A 25207-nucleotide genomic window follows, 5' to 3' on the forward strand; every position below is an offset into this window, starting at 1 on the left:
GATTAAGAAGGACTTCCTAAAATTGTAATGACAATATGGAATTGTAATTATCATAAATTGGTTAGTCATAAGTAATACTTATTATCACAAGGAAGTCATGTAGTCCCAATTGTAATTCTCAATCAAGTTGACCATGATTGAGAAACTGAGTAAAATATTGACAAACACACGATTTTTCATAATTGATTAAAGTTGTGCTCGAACTAACAAGTCGATAACATTTTTGAAAATCTTCTTCAAAGTAGTCTATTTGATCAACTTTTGTTGATATAATCGACCAATCATTATTGACTTGATCGACCAGTCCATACATGATCGACCAGTCCATACAGTTAAAATGAAAATGAACGAATATAAATGATGTATTATAACCAAACATTCCATATTTATATATTATCTAGGCTTAAATACCTCTTTGGTCCTCATTTTCGTAGTGTATGTTGCGGATGATCCTCATTTTAACAGAATGTTTAAAATGATCCTCATTTTCGCAATTCGTGTTTTATTTGGTTCTTTTATGTGACGACGTTTAAATCATTAACGAAGCATTATACAGGTGGCACGGTTTGTATTAGGGTGGGTTACATGTACTGTACATATGGCTAATTAGATATTTGGGGATAAATAAATGAGCTAGGGTTTTGGTAAGGAATGTTTGGGCAGTTGGTGAGTTTTCACAATCTTGTTCCTCCATTCCCAATTGGTGTTGTTGCAATCTTCTTCTTCCTGCAATCCCATTATATAGGTATGTTACGGTCCCAATCTTCTTCCTTTACCTCTAGTTGTAATAGTTGGAGGCAACCGTGTTGTATCACTTCGTGCACTGTTGGTGGTTCAACGAGAAATGGATTAACCCCGATTTGTAGCTGCGGAGAGATGACAACTTTGAGGATGACAAGAACTCCAAAGAATATTAGTAGAAAATTTTGGGTACAATCTGTTTTTATTGTTGTGTTAATAATAAATTGGTTTTAATTTTTGGTTTTCAAATGGTGGTGAATGAAGAGGATGTCATCATCATGACATAAATGAGGCAGATTAATGATTTGGAGAAGTCATTGAAGTGACAAGTATTAACTGCTTCATCTGCAAATTCGAGCTTAAGAAAGACAAAGATGAAGAAATTTCCCTAATTGCAAAATCTTCCATAAATTGAAAAATTAATGTTAATTAGCCATATATACAGTATACGTAACACACCTTAATACAAGTTGTGCCACTTGTCCAATGCTCCGTTAATAATTTAAACGGCGTCACAGAAAAGAACCAAATAAAACACGAATTGCAAAAATGATGACCATTTTAAACATTCGGACAAAATGAAGACCATTTTAAACATTCTGTCAAACTGAGAACCATCCACAACAAACACTACGAAAATGAAAACCAAACAAGTATTTAAACTTATTATCTATTATCACCTTAAAAATGGTTTATAGGAATATTCATAAAATTATTAGTTGACCTTCGTCGATGCGTTACGGAAAGATTCTCAAGTATTTTTAATAGTTTTATTAGAAGTATCTTAGCCCTCAAGATAACGATTTGTGAGACGATGGGGAACAATATCCATTACCGTTAAAGGAATTCGAGTGATTTACAACATTGTAAACAAAACAGTGGAACATTTCCTTATTTACTTTCTTCAAATTACTTTAATTAGTTTCACAATTAATAGAATTGAGCTGCGTTTCTTATAGTACTGTACACTCTTTATTAAATGTAATTAATATTATTTTTGTTGAACAAACGTAGTTAAAATATATAGCTTATAGCTATACTAGAGAGAAGAGAAAGTATACAGCTACTTTCTAGCTGGTCAAATAATCAACAACCAATTCAAAACGGAAATACACATTCTGAAAGCCGAACTAAGAAAATCTATTATACAAAGAATGAAGTACAAGAACATGTATGAACATAAAACAGAAGAAAAAAAAGAAAAAAACCCTGCTCGTACAATTTCTCTTGGCAAGGGTTTTAATACGCTTTGTAGGAATCCGGTACTCTTCACAGACGTAATAATACGCTTAATTACATAATGAGAATGGGATGTGAGAATGAAACAAAGGAATAATACATACAACGGCGACAGAAGCAGCAATGGCCAAAGATGAAGCTGTAGCAGCCAACTAACGATTCCACCGCATCAAATTGTTCTACTCAGATGATCATCAGTTTGCTCTATACATTTCAACATGAAACAAAACTAGGCCAAAACACATCCAAATATAAAAACCACTCTAAAGGGTATGACGCAAGGAATCTCCGATGGCTCACTCCAGAAAGTGCTTCTCCAGGCTGTGCCACGCCCTCCCTTATGTAGATAATTGGAACCTGCCACTAGGTGTTTTTCTTCTCCATCCCTGATATTTCCGTGTAAAGAAAACTTTTAGTATCAGTAAAATATTAACAACCGTTTAAATAATGGAAACTAACTTTGCAAAGGTAAACTTACAAACGCAGCGTAATACACAAAGGTCAATCCAGCTAAAATAACAAACGCAATTTGGAACACATTATACCTGTAATGGAATAAACAGTCAGTCAAACTCAATTAAACTGCATTACTACCATATTATAGCCATATTCAATGTTTACAAACTCTTGTCTTAATTCAAACTATACAGTAGGTCAAAATTGGAACAATAAGCCCATAGTGTACTCTAGATTCAAAGGTTAGCAAAAAGAAGTAACAGTTTTTGCCAGACAAGTCAGGGAAGTAGAGGCAGAAGAAATTCAAATTGACTCACTTGTATAAATATTTAATTCCTCGAAGAGACTCCAAAGTGTGGCCAAATATTTCCTGGGCTGCAGTTGCTTGAGCATAGTAGGCAAAAGCTGTGGAGCAGAACTGGATCACACTACAAGGTAAAATAATACAACTTTCAGCGACGGTATAAGCATGCCTTGATCATGACAGCATATAACAAGTGCCTTAAACTTTACATGCAACACTCCAATACACTTGCAAAGCAACACAATGACTTCATTTTCCTTTCCCCTTCAAAATTGATCAATTTCAAATGGGAAAATTCAGAACCTAACATAACAGTATCCTCATTTTAAATTTCCACAATTGTCAAACTCTTCTCACATTATGTAAGCGAAAAACAAAAAACAATATAAACTTTATGACACTCAGCTAGAAGCTAGAAGCTTTAACTTCAATATACATAGCACCCCATTAGGAATGTACAGGAGAGACTATACTCACCTAATAGAAGAAAGAAGAATAAGGCCCACATTAAACAGAAAAGAGTTCATAAGAGTTGCTCCCCACCTGCCAGATATAAGATCATGTTGTCAGATACAAATAGGGATGCCAAACTACCAAAATGGAGAATGAAATATAAATCGATAGCACTTAAATTACTTCATGGGATGTATAGTAATAAAAACTAGTCTCAGTCCAAGCACCATGGCACCATTAATCACAGCAAGGAGAAGGTAGAAGCAGAAAAATGCAAATGCAGCAGTGCCGAGAAGACCTGATGAAATAACAAATTACATATATCATCTGGATTAACTGAATGAATATTATAATGTATTTATTCAATTATACATAATAACTAAAAGAAGAAAATAGCCAGACATTTCCAACGTACCCCAGACATCATCTAGCTTGATGAAAACTTGATTCAGGAAAGAAGAAAGTGGTGGATCAATTAATAGGTAGATAATAATATGAATGATCCACACCACGGAAACAATCAACCTGTTAACAGTTTTCAAATAGATAAGAAACATAACACTTGCTAAAAGTGTTCAACAGTTCAAAAGGATCATACTGAAACCACACTTTTATAGCTTACCCTAAAATTCCGAGAACAAGTTTTGCCAGATAACCAAGAACTGTTAGTGCCCATGTTGTCTCAGCCTATATTCATGCAAGCTTAGTCAGAGGAAAAAGCATTACACATTGATTATACCTGAAAATTAAAAAAAAAAAAAAATAGAAATTTGATCATGGACCTTTTCCCCTTGAGGATACATCTCTTCAAGGAGCTTTACGTCTTCTTCTAATTGAAACACCTCCTGCAGAATTATGCGAGGTTTATAAGTAAATCACTTTAATTTCACAAAATGCTTCAACAACTGTAAAGTATATGGTGCCAGCAACAAATTTCATATGGAAAGCCCAAGCTAACAATTGTCTCCACAAAAATACTTAAAGAATAAAGTAAAGAAAACTGATAAATGATCCATATTTGTTTACCTTCTCGACTGCCTTCACATTTTTACGAAACTTTCTACCCTTTGAACCACCCTTTTCTTCCTGACGGAGATCCTCAGCTGCTTTCTTTAATTCTCTTGCTTTTTTACCTAGTTCAGTGGCTTCCTGCAGTAACCAAACCAACCACACCATGAATATAGTATAGCATAATCAGGTAAACAAATACAAAGCTAACGAATTAACATTTTTTTTCCGTAACAATATATAGCACCTTGATATACTGTGATCGAGTGATAACAGCTTTTGGACGCCGAATAAATGAAAATAGAAGTCCTAATGGAAGACATGCAATACCAACACCGCCAAATATCTGAATTGAATAGAGAACAGTGGTCAAATATCAGGAATATGAAAGCCACTACTTACATTAGGCGTGTTTAAATAAATCCACGAATCCATTAAGAGAAAGTTTCTTTCTTCTGTTCAGTACTTTTATTATACTTTTAGGGTGTTACGAAAATCTCAATTTCGAAAGAGAATATAATAATACCATATTATAATTCATTCAGTCTCACTGAAAAATCTATAACCACAGGAGTAGTCCTTTATCCAATACAATAATTTTGGCCAAACAAGCCTAAAAGTCTAGTCCAAACATTTAGCTCTTAAAAGAAAAGTTAAATTTTATGAAGATTGAGCTTACAGCAAAAAGCACAGATCCAACAATAGTAGCGAGTGCAACAACATATTCTGGGAAGGTAGTACGCATGGTCCATGTTTGCTCTGACGAAGGACTGGCAGAGTAAGCTGAGCACTGGTTTAAGGACAATGTGAGGGGAAATGCAGTATGAGCAACAGAAAAAATATTACCCCTGAAAACAACAAAATCAGCTAAAAAAAGAAACTAGTACAGAAAAAGACCTGATGGACACCATTTTTAATACATGGTTCATTACTATTGAATGTCCATGTGCTAGGAAATGCAGTTGTGGATGAAGAGAGATGCCTGACAGTAAAGTCCACCTTACCAACCAGCCCTAATAGATCAATTATGGAAGAGAAGCATAAGCAAACAGTTTAAATCTCAGATTAAACCACATCAAATTTAAAACATTAACTCAACATTTAAGATGGGTTTTTGTAGTATATCTTTATTGAATTGAATTTGAAATGACAAACAAAGATGACTATCCTTCTTGAAACAACCATGAGCAAATTCTTAATCATGACTTTAACTCAGATTATGAATTATGCAATGCAATACTTTTTACACCTATAAATATAATTTTAAACATTTCAATTGTTTATTGTGTATAGAATGATTTCCATTCCTTAGTCCTACATCAAGAGAAGAACATTGTGAAGGAAATGAAACCAGTTTAATGGGTTAAAATTCTCAGTGGCTCTTTTTTGGGACCAAGTTTGTGACTCGTTCCTGCCTGTCTCATCTAATAATGTGAACCATAATGCCTTGACACAATTTCACTCGTATAAACTTTGATTACACTCTTCTTGCTTGCAGTGCAGCATGAATTGTTCTTGCTGGAAAGACCCACCCCGATCTCAGTTCTCCCTTTTGTTATCGGTAATCCACAACAAACCCCACTCTTTTATTTTAACCCATATCTCATAAAAATTTATTTATTACTTATTAAGTATAGAACACAAGGCATTGTCAAGCAGCACATCCTTAGTCCCAATAAAAACCCTGCAAATGATGCACATTAAACTTCACCTCTCTCTACTTCTATTCACCCGCCAATATCTTTACCACACAAAAATCTCTCTAAGGTAAGCTGTTATACAAGAAAACAGCCTTCAAAAAAATCCCACCCACTATCCAACCTCGCAAACGCACTAAGATCCTTACTTCCCAAAACATGGTTAATCCAATTGTCCTCCCCGCCCGTCATTCAACGCCAAGATCGACAGCACCCAAAACTGTTTGATTCACAAAAGCCTCTGAAAGACCTCTAGACTGTCATCACTAAAAGGAGCAACCTGAAACCCCCTCAAATGTGATACGTCCCACTCTTTCTCCGCACATGCACAATTACACGAAATCATCCTTTCATTTTCATTTGAAGAAACCGCACAACCACACATCCATCAAAAAACCCAACCCATAACCCCTATACACACAATTCCCCAATCCCATTTTCAATATTCTAAGTCCTTGACAAAAACACCCCAACTAAAACGCAAAGCACTTCTAAGTCCTACCTTACACGACTAAGTAAAAAGAGACACAAGTCACATAACATAACGCGACTCAAAGTAAACAAGAGCATCATCACATTAATCATTCATACCGTATAAAATACCCAGAAGGAGGGCGCACACTATTGCCGTGGTGACCATCCACATTAACGCACTCTTAATCCTCGTCCCCATACTCCTGCACACAACGCAAAAAACACCCAACACAACTTTTCATTCAAATCCACGAAACACTTAACAACAATTCAAATTTCAAACCGAACAAAGAAAAAACAAAAAAGAAGTACTTGTCAAGGTCGCCCTCGTAGTAGAACATGGCGAATGGGATGACGAAGAAGACGAGGATGGCGTCGACGATGTAAACGGCGAGCCAGAGGTCCTTCATGGGAAGCGTGAGGTTGCATGCCCCGTTGTAGATCGCGTGGCGGCAAGCATGGCGGTTAGCCACGTCGGCGGGGAGCATGAGGATGGAGATGGCGGCGATAGAGAGGCCCAAAACGACGACGAATTTGGGGAAGTAGGCCTGGTTGGCATCGTCGGGATGCTGATAGTTGACCAAGAGGTACACGTTGACGAGGAACACGATCACGCAGACCACCACCGCCACGATCACCAGGGCGAGGTTGAAATCGCCCATCGTCGCTACGGCGAAATCAGAGGAATCAGTAATTGGGAATCAGGGTTAGGGTTGGTCGGATCTCGTTCAGAGACAGACAGAGAGAAAGAAGAGAGGAATTTGGTTTCGTTCCGGTGGTGGTTTGCTACGGTTAGCGGTGGTAATTTTGATGTGAGGGGTGGAGTTACTGTTATGCCCTCGTGACCGTTGTTGATAATGGGTTATTGGTGAACTGTTCGGGGTATATTTGTAACTTCAACTGGGGTAGTTCGGTGTTGTAAGCTAAATTCAAACCAGGCTGTACTCCAAGTCATAACAGGAGGGGAAGGGTTGGAAATTGGGATAGTGAGGTGGAGTTTCGAAATGGGCTAATTGGGCCCAATTTGTTTATCTGGGCTCAAGAAATTTAAGGCTCAACATTTTTCTTTTCAGTTCTTCATTATACATTAAGACGCCTTGTTAATTTTTTAATATACTCAAATAAGTTGAATCAATTTTTAGTGTGCAGAATTTTATCTTATAAATAATTATTTCTTAAATTTTAAAATAATTAAAATAGTCGTGAAAGTATATATATATATATATATATATATATATATATATATATATATATATATATATTATTTCCACAATTTCGTGAGAAACCTTCTTACCCTTTAGCATTAGAAAATAACTTATTAAAGTATGATGTTAGTACTTTTCAATAATAATCAAACGACAGAATATAAGAATAATTTTACAATAACCTTTGAAAGATATTTATTTCAAACTTCATGATATTTTGAAAGAGTGTATGATAGTGTACCTTTTTTTTATTGTGTACCTTATAATCTAGTGTGGTCAAATAATACATAATTGCAGTGCTCTATTTGAAACATGAGATTTCCTTTGGATATTAGTGTTAAATGACATTGTTTTCCACAATTTTGTTGTTTTGACAATTTTTAAATATATGATATTCACTATGATAATAAAAACATTTTTTTACTTGTTTTAAAGTTTTAAATTAGTTGATTCATTTTGTTGTAGATACAATTAGTGATTAGTCTTCCTAATTTTTTATACCACATGGAGGGCAAGTATGAATTTTGGATACGGTATAAGTAGAAGAATAATTTTCATTTTGAATCGAATGAAATTCACCTTTATAAGTCTTACAAATGTCGTGTATTTTTTTTATATTGGATCAATAAATGTCATTAGTTGTAACTAACAAGAGGAACAAACAATGGTAACATTAGTGATGAATCTTCAACCAATATTTTGGTATTTTATGAGTGTCAAAATTTTGGTTGAATTACGTTTTTTGTCCATATTTTTATCTAAATGTCAAGTTGGTCCTCCAGATTTTTTTAGTGTAAAGCCTACTTATTGTGTTTTAAGTTTTGGGTCCAGTTCTAGTAAAAGGTCTTAGGCCAACCGATTGGTTTCCACTTCACGAAACCCCTTCAGCTTTTCCACTTAACACTTTACTATTCTTCTCGTACATCCAAACAGTTCTCACTCTTACTCTCCTTGGAACAGAAGCTCAGCTAGGACAATTGCGAGATCCCCCTTTGAGCTAGCCGAACGCCCCTTCCACGTAAATTGAACGCCAAAACTTCATGTTTCCCTTCTTTTTCAGTTTAGTTGTGTTTGTTTAGCTTTGGGGACCTTCCTTGGAGCCTCATTTCGTGTACCTTTCTTTCTATTTTCAGCTCCTTAAGTTGTTTCGGGTCCTAGTGTTCCTTTCATTTAGGGTTTTTTCCCTCGTAGTAGCATTTGTCATGGTAAGGGAAGCTAGAGTTTAAATTTTTAAAAATATTGCATGTTGCTGGTTGCTTAATCATATTTTTAAATGCTTGTTTGATGTTTGTGTTGATTGGAAATATGTTGGGTGAATTTGTGCTTGAATTTCTGGATCTGCATATGTGAACAGGTGAGAACCTGCTAATCTCGCCTAAGCGAGCAGCTATCGCCTAAGCGAGAGTAGCAGAAACTCACTTCTTCTTCTGTCGAGTTGTCATTCAAGCGAGGAGCTTCGATTTTGAACGAAGAGAAATCTCGCTCAGGCGAGAAGGTCCCGCTTAAGTGAGAATTCACAAAACATCAATGTTCTCATTGTTCGAGCTCTCACCCAGGCGAGAAGGCCTAACTTAAGCAAAAGAACTTCTGTTGCTTAAGCGAATGTTTCTAGGTTGAGCGAGACTGGTGCAAGGACGTGCTTTATTGCTGCACTCTTCTCTGATTTGGTTATTTGTCTCCATGATTGAGTGATTTACCTTAGAGCCTAACGTATGATGTCATGTATGTGATATAATGATGCTGAGATTTTGATGTGCTTGGTATGAAATGATAATGAATGTGTGAGAATATGTATATGGTATAAGCTTGACGTAATTCTATGAATCTTTTGGGAAGACTTTATGGTGGTGTTTTTGTAGTGTATGTAATGAAATAAGGATTCAAAAAGACTGCATCCTGACATTCTAATGAATCAGTCAGATTCACATAGAGTAGACTAGTTCAAGTGGTTAGAGTAGCAGGAGGTCCTAGTCTCTAGCAGGATAATGGACTTATATGATCATGGACTAACCTTGTGCATGGTAGGGTGAAATCCATTAGTAATGGCTCTACAGAGCAGTAGAGGTCACCACAAGTACAAGCAACCAATGAATCTCATTACATGTATTTGGATAACCAAGTTATAGGGTCTTTGATTATTTGCTATCACATTTTTGGTATGCTTGTTGATTTGCTTGCTTATAACCTGTTTGCATATATGTATGTCAAAATTAATTTTTTTCTCTAGCTTACCCTTTCTCTCTATCTGTGTTCTATTTGTTTTTCCTTTTTGCGATAATCACCAATGTTGGTGTGAGCATATGTGGAGGCTCTTGGTGATTGTGAAGATAGTGGAAATGTAGTTGTTTAGACTAGGCTTTATTATTATAACTCTTTAAGCACCCTTTTGGAACTGTTATATTTTAAATTTCTTGCTCTATGAGCAATCCTTGGCTAGATTGTTTTGCTTTATGAAACATGTTTATGGCATTGCTTTGTGCCCTTGATATTTCCTTATGTTTCAATATATTTTGGACAATTGTAAAATGTTAGTTTTGATATGTTTCTATCATTGCTCTATTTTATTATAATTTTGTGATACTTTAATTATTAGAATTATCTATTAAATGGAATGTCACATTTAGTCTTAATTTGGTCTCAAATTTTTTAAAATTGATGCAGTTTGGTCATTTTCGTTAAATTTTTTGAAACGGATCAATAATTTTTCATCAAGATTAATACTAGGATTATGTTAATTACACTAACAAAACAAATCATTCTTACTCACAATTTAAATTTTAATGAAAAAACCTTAATTTGTTTCAAGAAACTTAACAAAAAAAATCAAATTATATCAATTTTTCAAGAATCGAGACCAAATTGAAATAAAACAAAACTGGAAGACCAACGTGATATTTTTGAAAAAAATAGAAATCAAAATAGTAATTATGTCCAAAATAATTTTATATAAACAAATAAAATTATTGTATTTAATTTTTTATGATAATAAAAATTAATAATATTATTTTTGTAAAATTAAATATAAATAATTTTTATAATGTTACTGTAATTAATTTCCATTTATTATGATTATGTCTAAAAAACTATTCAAATTGAAAAAAAATGTTAAATTAAACAAATGGTCACTTAAACTATTAACAAAATAATTATTTAAATTAAAAAAAATGATTTAAAAGGTAAAATTGGAAAACAAATGTGGAAAAAAAAAGAAATTTTCCTTTATATATAAATATAGATATATAAAAATTTTAAAAAATATCAAATATAGTACAATTTAAAAAAATAATTTGAAATCATATATAAAATTATATAAATATAAAATTTTTTGAAGGGTCATGGCCCATTTCTCAATATAAAAATCAATTTCTAGATAACGTTGTGATAATATAGTTAAAAAGTCTGAAATTTCTTACATTCACACCAATGGTTGTAGTAACAAGAACATAAATGAGTAAAGAACGTGCTCTTTCGAAATTTCATGCATTTGACTTGATTTGGTGTTGTATACTCATACATTTGACAAAATTTTTGTAGTTTTTGTGGATTACTTATCACAAATGACATCATACATTTGACTAGTGTTGATGATTCTCCTAAATTAAATTGTTATTTCTCTTATATGTTTCATTTAACATACTATATACCATATTACCATATTTGCAACCAATATTGAACTAGAAGTAAGTTCACTTTTCAAAAAAAATAGTAATATATTTTTATTCATTTAATTAACGATTATATCTCAACAATAATACAACATGTTACAAGAAACCGGACAAACCCACTCACAACTTTCTTCATCTACATGTTAAGTCTTTACAAATATTCAACAATTTCAACAACTCAAATGTTAAGATTTATGAACCATAAAAAACATGTCTTTCTAATTTTCATATTAACAAGTTTCTTACAAATCCAACACTTTTTCATCTTAGTCAAATTTTTTTCTACCCATCAAATATTTTGTCACTTCCACAATGACATTACCTTTTGTATATAAAGAATAATGATATTTTGATATATTTTTGTTTAATTATTTTTAATTCACCACTTTAATATTTTTCAATTATTTATATTGATTTTGTTAGTAATATGATATGATTATCTAAAGATAATTAAAGTGATAAATTAAAATTGGGTTAAAATATCATTATTCGTATATAAATCAATATTATAAATGCATTGTTATGGGTACATAACACCTACACGAGAGTCCAAAAATATAAGTGAGGACAACGTGAAAACAATAATGATTATAGTCCAATTATACTTCATTCTCATATATCTACTAAACATGACCCACGAAAAAAAATCCAAAGACAAATAAAGAAACTATCATGTATAAAAAAACGATCATGTACCGCAAATAGATAATTATTATATCAATACTTTAACAATGTTATCATACAAATTTAATTTCATTTGCATTTTGTTACTCAATTAATCTAAGAGTCCTTTTTCTTTTATTTACTCCTATTTTTTTTACACTACAAAAGTTATATATTAGTTTGAACACACGTACAAAAAAACTAAATTAAAACAAAAATTATAAATACACACACAACCTTAAACTAAACTTCAAAACAAATTAAATATTTAAATAAATTATTAAATCAATCAAACAAATTAGCGAAATTTAAAAATAATTATTAAATTATCAAATACTATTAACAAAAAGTAACAAGACAGCAATAATTTATTAAATGGATTAAACAAGTTATTAAATAATTTTATTCAATATTTGTAGATAAATCAATTTTTTATTAAATTTTTGTGCTCTTTGTATTTACTTATTAATATTTATTAAATAAACTAAGCAAAAGAAAGAAATAAAAAAAAAAAAAAACAGAACTTCAATTTAAACATAAGTAGAGGGAAGATTTGGTTGCAGTATTTGATTTCCTATGTCACATGCAAATTGTAAGGCTTGGTGGAGCCCTGTTGTGATATGGTACAACCATTTAGATTCTCGCAAAAGATACGTGATTTATATGTACACGTTGCTCTTGTTGCCACGTTCCCCTTTTCACTTTTATTATTCACCATGCATTTAATATTCAATCATGTTTACAATTTAAGATACTTAAACATTCAAAAACCAATTACTTTTATATATCTAGCGATTATATATACTAGCGAACACACAGTCACGACGACGCATGTGTATTCATATTTTTTAATTTTCAAATTGTTAAATATAAAATAAATAAAAAAATATGTAAAAAGAAAATTTAAATAATGATTTAAGATAAAAGAGATTTGTAGAAAATGATTAAAAGTAAATTATTTATAAAATAATTAATTTTTAAAATAATTAAGGATAAAACGGATATTATAAAATGTGGAAACGAAAAGAAGAATCTCTTTTATTATTATAGATTATTATAGATTATTATATATATATATATGGGTTAAATATATTTTTATTCGATAAATTTATGAAATTGAAATTTATTCGTTTTTCAAATTTTGATATATTTTTGTTTTTAATTTTAAAAGTGAACATATAATTTTTGTTTTATTTCAACGATTTTAATATTTTTTGCGTGTTAAATAGTTATTCGGGTTGACATTTGAGTTAAAATGTGTTAAATGGTGTAAACAACTAAAATACTGCACTATATTAGGTAGATAGGATCGACAAGACTGAGTACCCAGCCTTAACCGCCAACTAATAGTCCTGTTTGGTACAGATCACTAATCAACTATATAGAAAGACAATACATACATGGTGGCTAAGGTTATATACCAATAAGGGTCACCTACTCTACATTTAGGAAATAACAACTATCAATTCATAGGCTTGGTACTTGGGCCTTGATCAGGTCCACACAAGCCCAAAGAAGAATCGGTAAGCCCAATAAAGGCCCATCCCATAGCCAGGTAATTTGTGATTAATATTCTATAAATATAGGTGGACAATAATTAAAGGTACGCAATTCATTAATACTGAAAACTAATATTTGACTTTGAGAGTTCTCGCTAACTTGATCGTTTGACTCCTTTTTGTAAGAACAATTGGCGTCCACCGTGGGGCTAAAATTAATATCTTACCAAAACAATTCGAGAATTGCTGAAGATGGTTTCAACCCGTAGAAAAGTTGGTGTTGCAAAATATGTTGAGCTGGTAGCCAAAGATGCCGACACATACTAGATTGACCTTGATCCCATCCTTGAAGGACAAGCCAAGATGCAGCATGAATTTGCTGAGGCTAAGAAGAGCAACGCCAAGGAGATGGACGCACTGAAGTAGGAGAACGCTCGCTTGAGAAGGAAGATAGAGATGGATGCTGCTCAAAAAGGAAAGGAAAGGAGAATGAGATTCATGTGGAGTCCAAAACTCCCCTCTATCAAGCCACTGAAGAGGAAAGTGAATACAACCTCATCCCTCACACCTTCACCCCTCCCACCCCCCACCCCTCCATCACATTACCACCCCTCCGACTATGGCCGCAATAGCAAGTAGACAGGAGTGTCGCCATCCCTTCATTGACAACATCACTGAAACCCCCCTCATGCGACAATGGGAGGCCTTCACCCTGGAACAATATGACGGAGACACAGACCCTGACGAGCACGTGAAGATTTATGTAACCCATGTCAGCTTGTACACGACTAAGGACGTAGTCTTGTGCAAGGCCTTTTCCATCATACTCCATAAACTGCTTTGAAACCTTGTTCACCCTCTTCTCCATCCAGTTTGCGGGAAGTCGTCCTCACCGGACTACCCCTATCCCTCCTCAGTGTTAGACAAGAACAAGACGATATTTAATCATCTTTATTAATATATGATATTAAATAAATTTGTTATAAAAACCAAATTATAAAGTGCATCAATTGTTTTCGGGTGTGTAAGTTATGTGGATCAAGTAACATTAATAGAGTTTAATTTTTAATAAAGATTGTTGTATTAGTTGTTTATTTTCCACAGTAATGCTAAACTTCTATCTTCAAATTACACTGCAAGTGGTCCGGTGGGGGTACCAAATAAATAAGTGCTCATTTTTGTTTGTGAGTGACGTGTGTACAACCACACGTTAGCAAAATTTGACTTGTCGCAATTGTTTACTTGCCGCTATAGTACGGAATTCTTACGAAATTGAATTTGAGTAGTACGGTTCCATTACCTACGTAAAAGACAACCTTTGTGTGGAAATAATGTAGAAAATATGTGATACTAAACGGAGAACTCTGTTTTTTTTTGAAACACAGATTTTCTTCATTTGTACTTGGATTCATTTTGAAAATGAAAGAAGAGAAAATGAAAAAAATATGGTTTATTATGTTTGGTTGATGGAGAATCTGTAATTAAAATGAAGAAAGTGATAAACAAAAATAAGACATAGTTTTAATATTAATTTGATATATCTAATTGTTTTATGTTTTTTAGAAGTGACAATTAAAAATAATTTAAATATTTTTTTTTCTAAAAGAATAATTTTAGAATTTTGAATTTAAAACTAACTTTGATAATTTTTTTATCCTAAGTTTTACAATCTTATTGTTAAAGTCAACCACCACACATTTATGATATTTATTTCTTAAAATTTAAAGTTTTTTCACGATTTTATTTTTAAAAGGTATATTAAAAAATAAATAAAAAATATTGTCATTAACTTCGACTTGTTAAATAAGATTATTAATGTATTAAAACTTAAAATTGAAACAAACATTAAAAAAATATTATGAAAGTTTCGTTATCATGGACATAATTTGCATTTGGTATTAACCATTTAAAACCTCATCTCTCAAACCTTGATAGTGACCACTATTTCTTTTCTCCACGTCTTCTGCACCAAGTAAATGACAAGTTCCGAATTTTATAATATCTTTGAATAAGTACAAAGGATTTGAATAGGTTCAGGGTGGACTTAAAAAGACAACAAAAAATGGCATTACCTCCATTAACATGTGGCCATTTTCATCCTCCCTCCACTCCTCATTCCATGCACTTAGAGAAAAAGTCACTGTGTGAACAAAATAATGTTACATTTCGATCATGGTTGTTTTGGATTTGACTAGTGTTTTTGTACGAGGAGTTACAAATTAAATTACATTTTTCATATGTTATTAATAGAAAAAAAGTATCTATCACAATGTATATAGGTATGATATATACCTGAGATATATAGTAAAAAAAAAACTATAAATTTGGATAAGTTTCTAATTCCTTTGAACAATTTTTATTTTCTTAATATTTGATTTTGTTAATCAAAAACTAGTGGAAACACGCACTGTTTTTTAGAAAGATTTATTAAACTATAAAATAATTTTTATTGAAAATAATTATACAAATAAATAATTTGTATTTTTTTATTAAATAATTTTTTATTATAAATAATGATTTAAATTTAAAAATGTAGTTATTAAAAGGATAAAATGTTAAAATGATAATTTTAATTTATAAAATAACTAAATTTATATTAACGGTCATTTAAAAGGTATAAGTGAAAATGTAATTATTTTAGTTTAAAATAATAGTTACTTAAATTGTAAGAATAAAAAAAATGTGTGTACAAAAAATAATCTTCTTGATATATATAGATTATAAAATTAAAAATAAATAGTTTTTATCTATTTTATAGGTAATTTTTTAATTAAAAAATAGTTAAGTTTTAAAATAATGATCAAATAAAAAAAGTTGGTTAAATTTAAAGAAAGAGTAAAATTAACGAATCATTCTCAATAGAGGGTTTAAAGGACTAATGATGTTCACATGTAAAATCTCATTATCAATTGGACATCAATGTTTTGATTCCAAGATATTATTAGGGTTAATCAATATGCATCTGAGGTATTATTCGTTTTGAACTATGGGTTTCGTCAAGATTTTGTCCTTAAAATGAGTTTCGGTAGGAAAAGAGAAAAGAGTATTTAAATCGTCTTAAGTCTTAATCTGTGTTAAATTATTGGATGCGGTAGAAATATCACTCATTGAAAGTCGAAAGAAATAGAGATGTTTTTTAAGCTAAATATTTAAAAATAAAACTAATGTTATCATGATTAATTTATTTTCAACTTCGACATGATTGGAAATCAATCAGTGGACACTTAATTTTCGTGGCAAGCAATGATCTTAAATCAACGTCAAGGGATATATCATTATATTTGGACCAAGGTGAAGATTCAATTACAAAATTAATTAAGTTGATTTAAATTATTTCATATCATATGACGGATGTGATTTAGACCAAACCTAACACACCAAGTTCTATGGTTTAGGTTTTAGATTAAACACAAAGAACCCTAGCTCATTAAAATGTACTGAATATTATTTTCATTCGAGTTGTAGTGTATTGTTCAATCATATACTTAATAAATCATCCTTAATTTACTGTTATATTCTAAGAAAGATAGCTATATAGATTAAAGGTAAAAGTTTTATAAACTATAAACATATAAAATATTTTTTTGTGAAAAAACTTACTTGTGATACTGAAAATTGCTTTTGAAATTAAGTTCACATGACCCACGTGACACAATCATACATGCTTGTTACTCATCTAGACCATGCAAAAATTTGACACAAACATGTTAAAGTCGAATGTGTCCTTGACAACAACTAATGATTTGGGTTCACATGACCATGTTGACTTGTCCCAATGTTCCTAAATTCTAGAGGTTTAATTTAATTGCTCTGTTGTATTGTATGTCTTCACGTACTTCAATTCTTCAACAAATATGGAGAATGTGGCAAAAATAAAATAGCGCAAATATATCAAGAAGAATTATCAATAAATTTGAGTTTGACAAATTAAAATCACAAAACTAAACCATAAAATATTAAATTATCTTTCTGTCATTTATTCATTATACGTCATAAAGTTTTTTTCTTATTCTTAATTAATAATTTGGTTTCTATATTCATATTTATGATTCACTTTAGTTTTTATTTAATTAAGTTTTAATATTTATTAAATAAAGTTAATTTGATTTTTCCATTAGTTAGACGTATTAAAATTTAAATTATTTTATACATTAAATTTTTTCTGTTTTTTTATTCCTACCAACAACCACTTCCTTCACTTTCTTCATCTCACTCAATCTCACTACATATTCATTGTGCACTATTTTCAACTAATAAAACATCACTACATTACTTTGTCTAATTCAAAGTCCTAAATATTCCTCACCCAAAATCTCCCACTTCATGTAAGAATCGATTACAGAAAAATACAAATTAAACTTTTTAACATAAAATGTAGTGGGAGTGTAAGGAGGTGGTGCAAATTTTTTAACATAAATAGTGCACTACAATAAATAAAATGCTTCAAATACTTTATTAATAACTAATTTTAATGACTAAAAGTTGTTAGTCACTCTAGTGACAAATTTTGATACCAATCTACAAAGTAAAAAATTATTGGTTACTAAAATAGTCACTATTATGAATAAAAAAATATAATTGGTCACTAAATTAGTCTTTAAAATTAGCTACCTTGGTTTTGGCTACAAAAATGACTTAGTTTATAAATTGGTCTCTAATTAATTAATGACAAATTTAGTAGTTAGAGAAAAGTGTGATTTTAATTATTAGAATCAGCATCAAAGATATTATCCATAACAATATATAAAGAAGATTTCTTCGTTTGTGTCCACATTTCAAAATTATAATTTTATCCTTTAAAATATAATTATTTATTATATTTTTTAAAATTGATTGTTACTTTTACAAGCTTTTTATCAAATCGTCTATCTCTGTTTCTTCTCTTTTTTCCTATTTATCAACTATTTTTCTCTCATTTTTTATGATATATTTCACTTTATTTTTAATAAATATAATTTCATTTTATATATTAACTTAATAACATTACAATGTCATCATCTACTAATATAATATTACACATATTTCAAAAAATGCGTATACACAAGCGTGATAGCACCTGTGTTTGCGCTAGTGTCAATAATATTATTCCAATATCCCTAATATTTTGTCCATGTATTATTTTTCATCTGTGCAACCATCATTATCAATTATTTCCTATATTATTTATTGTATTCAATGATGACTTTATTATAGAGATTATGATTGTATTGTATAAAGACAACATATGCAATATATGAATGTACAAAAATGCACGACAATATTTCTTGGTATAATAGCTCTTAAGCTTGAAGGCTCTCGATCCAATCATGTCTTTCGCAGCCAATACAAATCACATAAATGACCTACTCACAACTGTTTCTGTCAGGTTGGACAAAGATAACTATCTCCTATGGAAGTCACTAGTTCTTCCATTGATAAGAGGTTGCAAACTTGATGGCTACATACTAGGAATAAAAGAATGTCCAGAATCGTTTGTCACTACAAGTGACAAAACTCTGAAAACCAATCATAATTATGAAGAGTGGATTGCACAAGATCAAGCTTTCCTAGGGTGGCTGAGAAACTCAATGGCCATTGATATTGCAACATAGTTGCTACACTGTGAAACCTCCAAGGAACATTGGGATGAAGCCCAAAGCCTAGCAGGTGCACACACAAAATCAAGGACAATCTACCTCAAGTCAGAATTTCACAACACTCGTAAAGAAGAAATGAAGATGGATCAATATCTTCCTAAAATGAAGAAATTTGCTAATAAATTAAAGCTGACAAGATCACTAATCTCCAACTCAGATTTGATGATTCAAACGATGAATGGAATGGATGCTGATTACAATCCGATGGTGGTCAAATTATCTGATCAAATCAACCTTAGTTGGGTTGATCTACAAGCCCAACTATTGGCTTTTGAAAGTATAATAGAACAACTGAACAATTTCAATAATCTTTCAACGAATACTTCAACAAACCTTGCAATCAAAACTACACTGCTAAAAGAGAACTTATTGCTAACCCTACATTATAAAACATGCTATAGGTGCATTACAATATCTAACCAACACTCGATCATACATAACATTTTCTGTCAACAAAATCAGCCAATATATGAGTTCTCTAACCATGGATCACTGGCAAGGAATAAAAAGAATATTGAGATATTTCCATGTCACAACAACTTTTTGTCTTCATATCAAACCATCAACCGATCTTAATATAGCGAGATTCTCTAATGCAAATTGGGCCACTAGCATAGATGATGGGAAATTCATAGCAATGCAGTGTGTTTTCCTTGGAGAGACATTAATCTCATGTGCCTTCAAAAAAGTGGTGTCACAGTCAAATATTGAGTCAGAATACAGAGCTTTAGCTAACCTAGCAGCAGAAGTAACTTGGATCAGATCACTTCTAGATGAGCTGAAATTTCCTATGACTAGAAAGCTGATTTTGTGGTCTGATAAGTTGAGTGCTAAGGCATTGACATCCAATCTAGTGATGCATGCTCGGTCTAAACGTATTAAGATAGATGTTCACTACATTCGTGATCAAGTGCTTAAGAATCAACTCACAATAGCCTATGTGTCCACAACAGATCAAATTGTAGATTATTTAGCCAAACCTCTCACACACACATAAGGTTCAACATTTTGAGAGACAAACTTGGATGATTGAGTCACCTCAATTTGAGAGAGGGAGTTAGAGAAAGTTGTGATTCTAATTATTAGAATCAATACTAGAAATATTATGTCAATAATATTATTCCAATAACCTTGAATTTTGTCCGTGTATTATTTCTCATGTGTGCAACCATCATTATCAATTATTTCCTATATTATTTATTGTATTCAATGATTACAGAGATTATGATTATACAATATTGTGTTTATATAAACACAACATCCGCAATACGAATGTGCAGAGCATCTACAATACAAATGTGCAGAAATGCACGATAATATTCCTCAATTTTATCTTTCCTTAGTGACCAATTATAATTTTTTACTTATAATAGTGACTATTTTAGTAATCAATAATTTTTTATTTTATTTTTTAAATTGGTATATAAATTTGTCACTATAGTACCTAACAACTTTTGATCATTAAAATTGGTTAGTAATAAAGCATTTTCTTGTAGTGGTGCAAATGTAAAGAGGTGGTGGAAAGTAGTCCAAGGTGGAGTAAGAAAAAAAATCAAATTATTAATTAAACCTTTTTAAATAGATAATAAACATGCACCATTATAACGTTTAAAATGTATCTTAACTAGGTACATTTGAAGGTATGTATGAATTGAAAATTTCAATACATCGTTTTAGATATAGTTCATGATTTTTTATGCCAAAAAAAATTATAAAAATTATAATTTTTATCAATTACAAATTCTTTCACTAATTAACAGTTTTTAACTATATTATCCTATCTTATTTAAGATAAGGTAAATTTCCAATTGATTTGTTTATATCACTCATAAAAGTAAATATAATAATAAAAATAGTTAATTAGTAATTTAATTCATTTATATAGATTCATTTTGTCTATATTTAGGTGTTAAATGCAACACAACTTTCATGTTAAAATGAAACTATGGAATCCCACGACAGTTATTTTTTGTTAAAGAAAAATGTACGTTGATATCTTAAATATTATTCAATTATATTCTAAACAAGTTACTATCAAACAAAATTTGCAATTATATACACACACATATATATAAAATCTAGTTATGTAATTTTCAATCATAATCATTAGAAATATAATAATTATATTTTATGTCCATGTCTTTTAAGAATGATTTGTACCTCCATCACATTCACATACAATACTACTTTCACATACAATAATACTTGAATCCATACTAGTTTTTATGATCTTTATTAATTTATTTCTTTTAGCTTTAGTATCAAAACATTCTACAGATATAAACCTTTATTTGTTTTTTTTTTTATATTTCATTAGCATGAAATTCTTCCTTAAATGGAATTCATAGCTCAACTAACAATGAAATATTTCATGATAAAGCAAGTTAGTCGTGATTATTAGCGATCTAAAAGTGAAGAGAACAAAGTACTTTAATTTAAAATATAAGGAGATGTGGGAAGAAGATGGACAAAAGGAATGATAATGCTTCTCATGGAGGAGAAATTGGTATAACCAATACAGGAACTCTTAATGAATATGATAAAGTTTTATCAGTACATTTTAAACCAAATCTTATTACTGTAATTATCGACGGTAGTAATCTATTTGTAACGACACAAATCCGTCGATAAATCAGTATTATTGACGACCAAAAATCCGTTAGATAACGCATTGTCGGTAATCATTTACCGTGGATGCTTGAGATCCGTCGGTATTTACCGACGAACACATCCTTCACAAAAATCATTGTTTATTATCAATAGATCAATTTTTCGGTAATTACTGACGGCTTAATCCGTCAGAAATTACAACTACCAATGTTATACTAGACGACTTTTTTTCTCTATTAAAATATTTATATGTTTATTAATTTGAAAACTAATTTCATAAATTTTACTGGTTGAAAACATTTAAGTGTTAAGTAACGGAAGTGAAAAAAAATGTGGTCAATTCCTAGGTAACATTCTTCTGTGATTACTATTGTACTATCTTCAACTTCTTGAATTATTATGAGGTTCAGCTCAGGTGGTCCAAACTCCATCATGGGCACAGTACAATATTAAAATATCTACATGTACCACCTTCAATAATTAAAGATTGTGGCCAAATTTATTTTAATATTATCTTATTGGAATAAGAACCACATAAATCTTCACACTCACATAATGTTCTACTGTTTATAATATGGTTCCAGAGACTCCTCACGTATTCTATAAGAAAACAAGCATTCTATTGTAACAAACAGCGACAGAGGAAGGTTCAAGGAAACCACTATTTTACGTATAAAGAGAGCATTGCTCATGAGAAAAATAATGTTAATTAATAATTAAATCGTATTGCTGAATGATTAAAATTATTCTCATTTTAATTATATATGATACGAATCTGTATTTGTTTTTCTCACGCATCTATATCTTTCATCCGAAATAATCTCTTTGATCAAAGTTGATAGATTAATTTCGTCTAATTACAAATTTAGAAACCCAATTATGGATTATGAAATACACTTGCATCACCTTAAAAGCTGAAAACTATAAACTTATTTCACCAAACAAAACTAACTTATAGTAAAATAAACATAAATTTTAGCGAATATATATTGAAATTTCAATCAAGACAAATAATAAATCTACCTTTTTTCTTATAACAAAAAAATTTTCAGAACTTGCATAGTCATTTAAATGAGAAGACTATCTTCATTTTATGAATTTTACAACGTCTTCTATATATAAACTTACATTTCCTACGTATAAATCACCCTCTATTATAAAGTTGTTAAACTAGAGTTTACTATAATTTTTTTAGTATTACAATTGACTATCAATACTTTTTTCTTAAACAACATTACCATTTGTTTCAATATAAAACTCGTTAGATAATGTTGCTAAACTTTAATCAATCTTTGCAAACAACTCTATATTTTGTAATTTAAGCGGTGTAAAATAATAAATATATAGACTAACCGACTACCAAATTAAGTTTGACCACTAAATTGAACTACATGTTTCTATTTGAAAGATTTGAATGCAAAATTCTGTTAAACACACATTATCTGCATTTTGATGAGAATTACGAGTTTAAATTTCACATAGTTTAAAAATAAAAAATTAACCACTCTATAAAAATGAAGACATGAAAATTTATAGTCTTAAGCATTTTTAGTTGAAAGTGATATACATGCCTTATATTTAGGTTTAACTCGTCTCTTATTAATGTTCTATTCTCTCTAGAAAGATACGTAACATTTAAAGATAAAATCTGAACTAATGAGAGTGATCCCGATTTGAGAATTTCCAAAATTTTGCAAGCGATAATAATTTTGTATGGCTGTAAAGAGAAGATTGGAGAGTTGTGTAGAATAGGGCTAAAAGAAAGATAATGGAAGAAAGCCAGTTGCTTGCATATATCGGCAAGTGTGCATAGGTTGATATCAAGCATAAACTTGAAGGGAAAATAGGAAGCTTCGTGGAAGGTGTGAAGGTAAGAAGAGACCAATGCATGTGGGGATGTTGCAAACATTTTAGTGGCTATTGGAACACTGAAGGGTGGCTATTGAAGAAGAGGGTTACCAATTAGATGGGACTACGTATCAATGGATGAGTTTTGGATGCAAGTGATGATAATAATGTGATAGCAAGACAGAACCAAGTTTTGAACATTGAAATTCTCAATCCTTAGTTTTTTATTCACTCATTTCCTCCAATTTTGGTCGAGAGAGGATAGACACAAAAAATAAAGCTGAACAAGTTTGCCTCCTCAGCATGTGATCCCCTCGTGGCTCACCCTATTCGACAGTTAGATCTATGTACATGCGACAAAACAAATTACGAATGCATGGCCATCATACGATATCCATCATTGATTGCACAATCTTTTTGCAAATTTAGAGTTTCACATATTTTTCTGCAATCTTCATCACCATGTTTTCATATCAACCATACCCATCTTTTTCTTGCTACCTAGCCCTAGCGACTATGTTGTTGTTTTTTTTTTTTCTTGCTTTAAATCTGTTTTAAAAACATTAGTAACTTGAATCACAGTACTCGAACAAAATATCAGAAATGGTTGAGTACAGTACTGAGTATTGTTCTAAAAATTTCAAGCCACATGGTACGGTTACAAATATCTTGAGATCATAATAAGGTTCATGTTTGATATGTCAGATTTAAATTTGAAAGTAAAAACACACTGATTATAAAGACAAATGGTTGCGGTCCCTCTGTGCTACCATAGTCACGAGAGATAGGGAAGGTGTGATAGTTCTGTAACCACCATACAGTCACGAGAAATAAAGAGGTTTGATAAGTTGATCAAAACCATGTTCTGCAGTGTTCACAGAGCCAATCAAACAATGATGAATCTGTAGAAGACATGCAACAATAATGGAGAATAATTAATCAAGGGAGATTTTTTTCTTATATTATATGATATAGACCAACATTAATCCTAAACAATATATTTCATGTCTGCAGACATTCTTTACCCTGACCCCGATTATATTGCATGATTTGGCTTTTGAAAACTAACAAGAAAATTTTAAAATAAAACACTATGATTGAATTGTAATTTATTATTTACGGGTTTGCAGAAAGAAAAAGGGAAGAAGAGATTTCATTTGATCATATGTAAAGTAATAACGGTAACTAACCTAAAAGTAAAAGTAAAAGTTTAAAATGTACAGAAGTTTCCTTATTTTATTTTCTACTTAAAAAGGTAATTTTAATTCTGAATGTTTTAGTGTATACCTGTTTAGAATATTTAAACCCTACTAAATATAATTTATCTTTCATTAATAATATTTCAGGAGAGAGAAATTTCATGAATGATAACGTGAATGTGTGATAAAAAAAACAGTGACGAGTTCAACGAATCCGTGAAAGTGTGAAGGAAAGTGAAGGACGCAGTACCTTGAGGAATGTGGCTCTTCCCAAACCTCTGAGAAAAACTAGGACCAAGTCTGGTTTCTTCTCTAAATCTCTTGAACAATTGTTTTGTGCAAGAAGATTATGAGCAATATATAGAGCAGATAAAATGCACTTTATGTCTTTTGCTATGGGAAATTTCTTACCACTTTCAATGTCAATAATGTCTGGCTACTTCCCAGCATTGAAGTTCTTTGTTAATTTCTTCTTGTCTTGCACAGTCAGGACACTATCTTTCATATGCA

At 31.0% G+C, this 25207-nt stretch overlaps 1 protein-coding gene and 1 long non-coding RNA gene across 2 annotated transcripts; both read right to left on the bottom strand.

The window, feature by feature from the left end:
* Window positions 1-1857: 1857 nt before the first annotated feature.
* Window positions 1858-7305, bottom strand: LOC114185994 (LIMR family protein At5g01460-like). Its single transcript, XM_028073987.1, has 14 exons — window positions 6685-7305; window positions 6490-6575; window positions 5099-5214; window positions 4881-4991; window positions 4449-4547; window positions 4220-4342; window positions 3976-4038; window positions 3816-3880; window positions 3609-3718; window positions 3377-3491; window positions 3218-3283; window positions 2754-2864; window positions 2459-2525; window positions 1858-2366 (listed from the first exon to the last, which is right to left on the bottom strand). The coding sequence occupies exons 1-14, from the start codon at window positions 7032-7034 to the stop codon at window positions 2319-2321; spliced, it is 1530 nt and encodes a 509-aa protein (XP_027929788.1). The 5' UTR covers window positions 7035-7305; the 3' UTR covers window positions 1858-2318.
* A 16800-nt stretch (window positions 7306-24105) lies between these two features.
* Window positions 24106-25023, bottom strand: LOC114186365. The gene is made up of 2 exons (XR_003605026.1): window positions 24948-25023; window positions 24106-24400 (listed from the first exon to the last, which is right to left on the bottom strand). It is a non-coding gene; the product is annotated as an uncharacterized LOC114186365 (long non-coding RNA).
* Between the last annotated feature and the right edge of the window lie 184 nt (window positions 25024-25207).

This window comes from Vigna unguiculata, chromosome 5, assembly GCF_004118075.2.
Source record: "Vigna unguiculata cultivar IT97K-499-35 chromosome 5, ASM411807v1, whole genome shotgun sequence".
Lineage (NCBI taxonomy): Eukaryota > Viridiplantae > Streptophyta > Magnoliopsida > Fabales > Fabaceae > Vigna > Vigna unguiculata.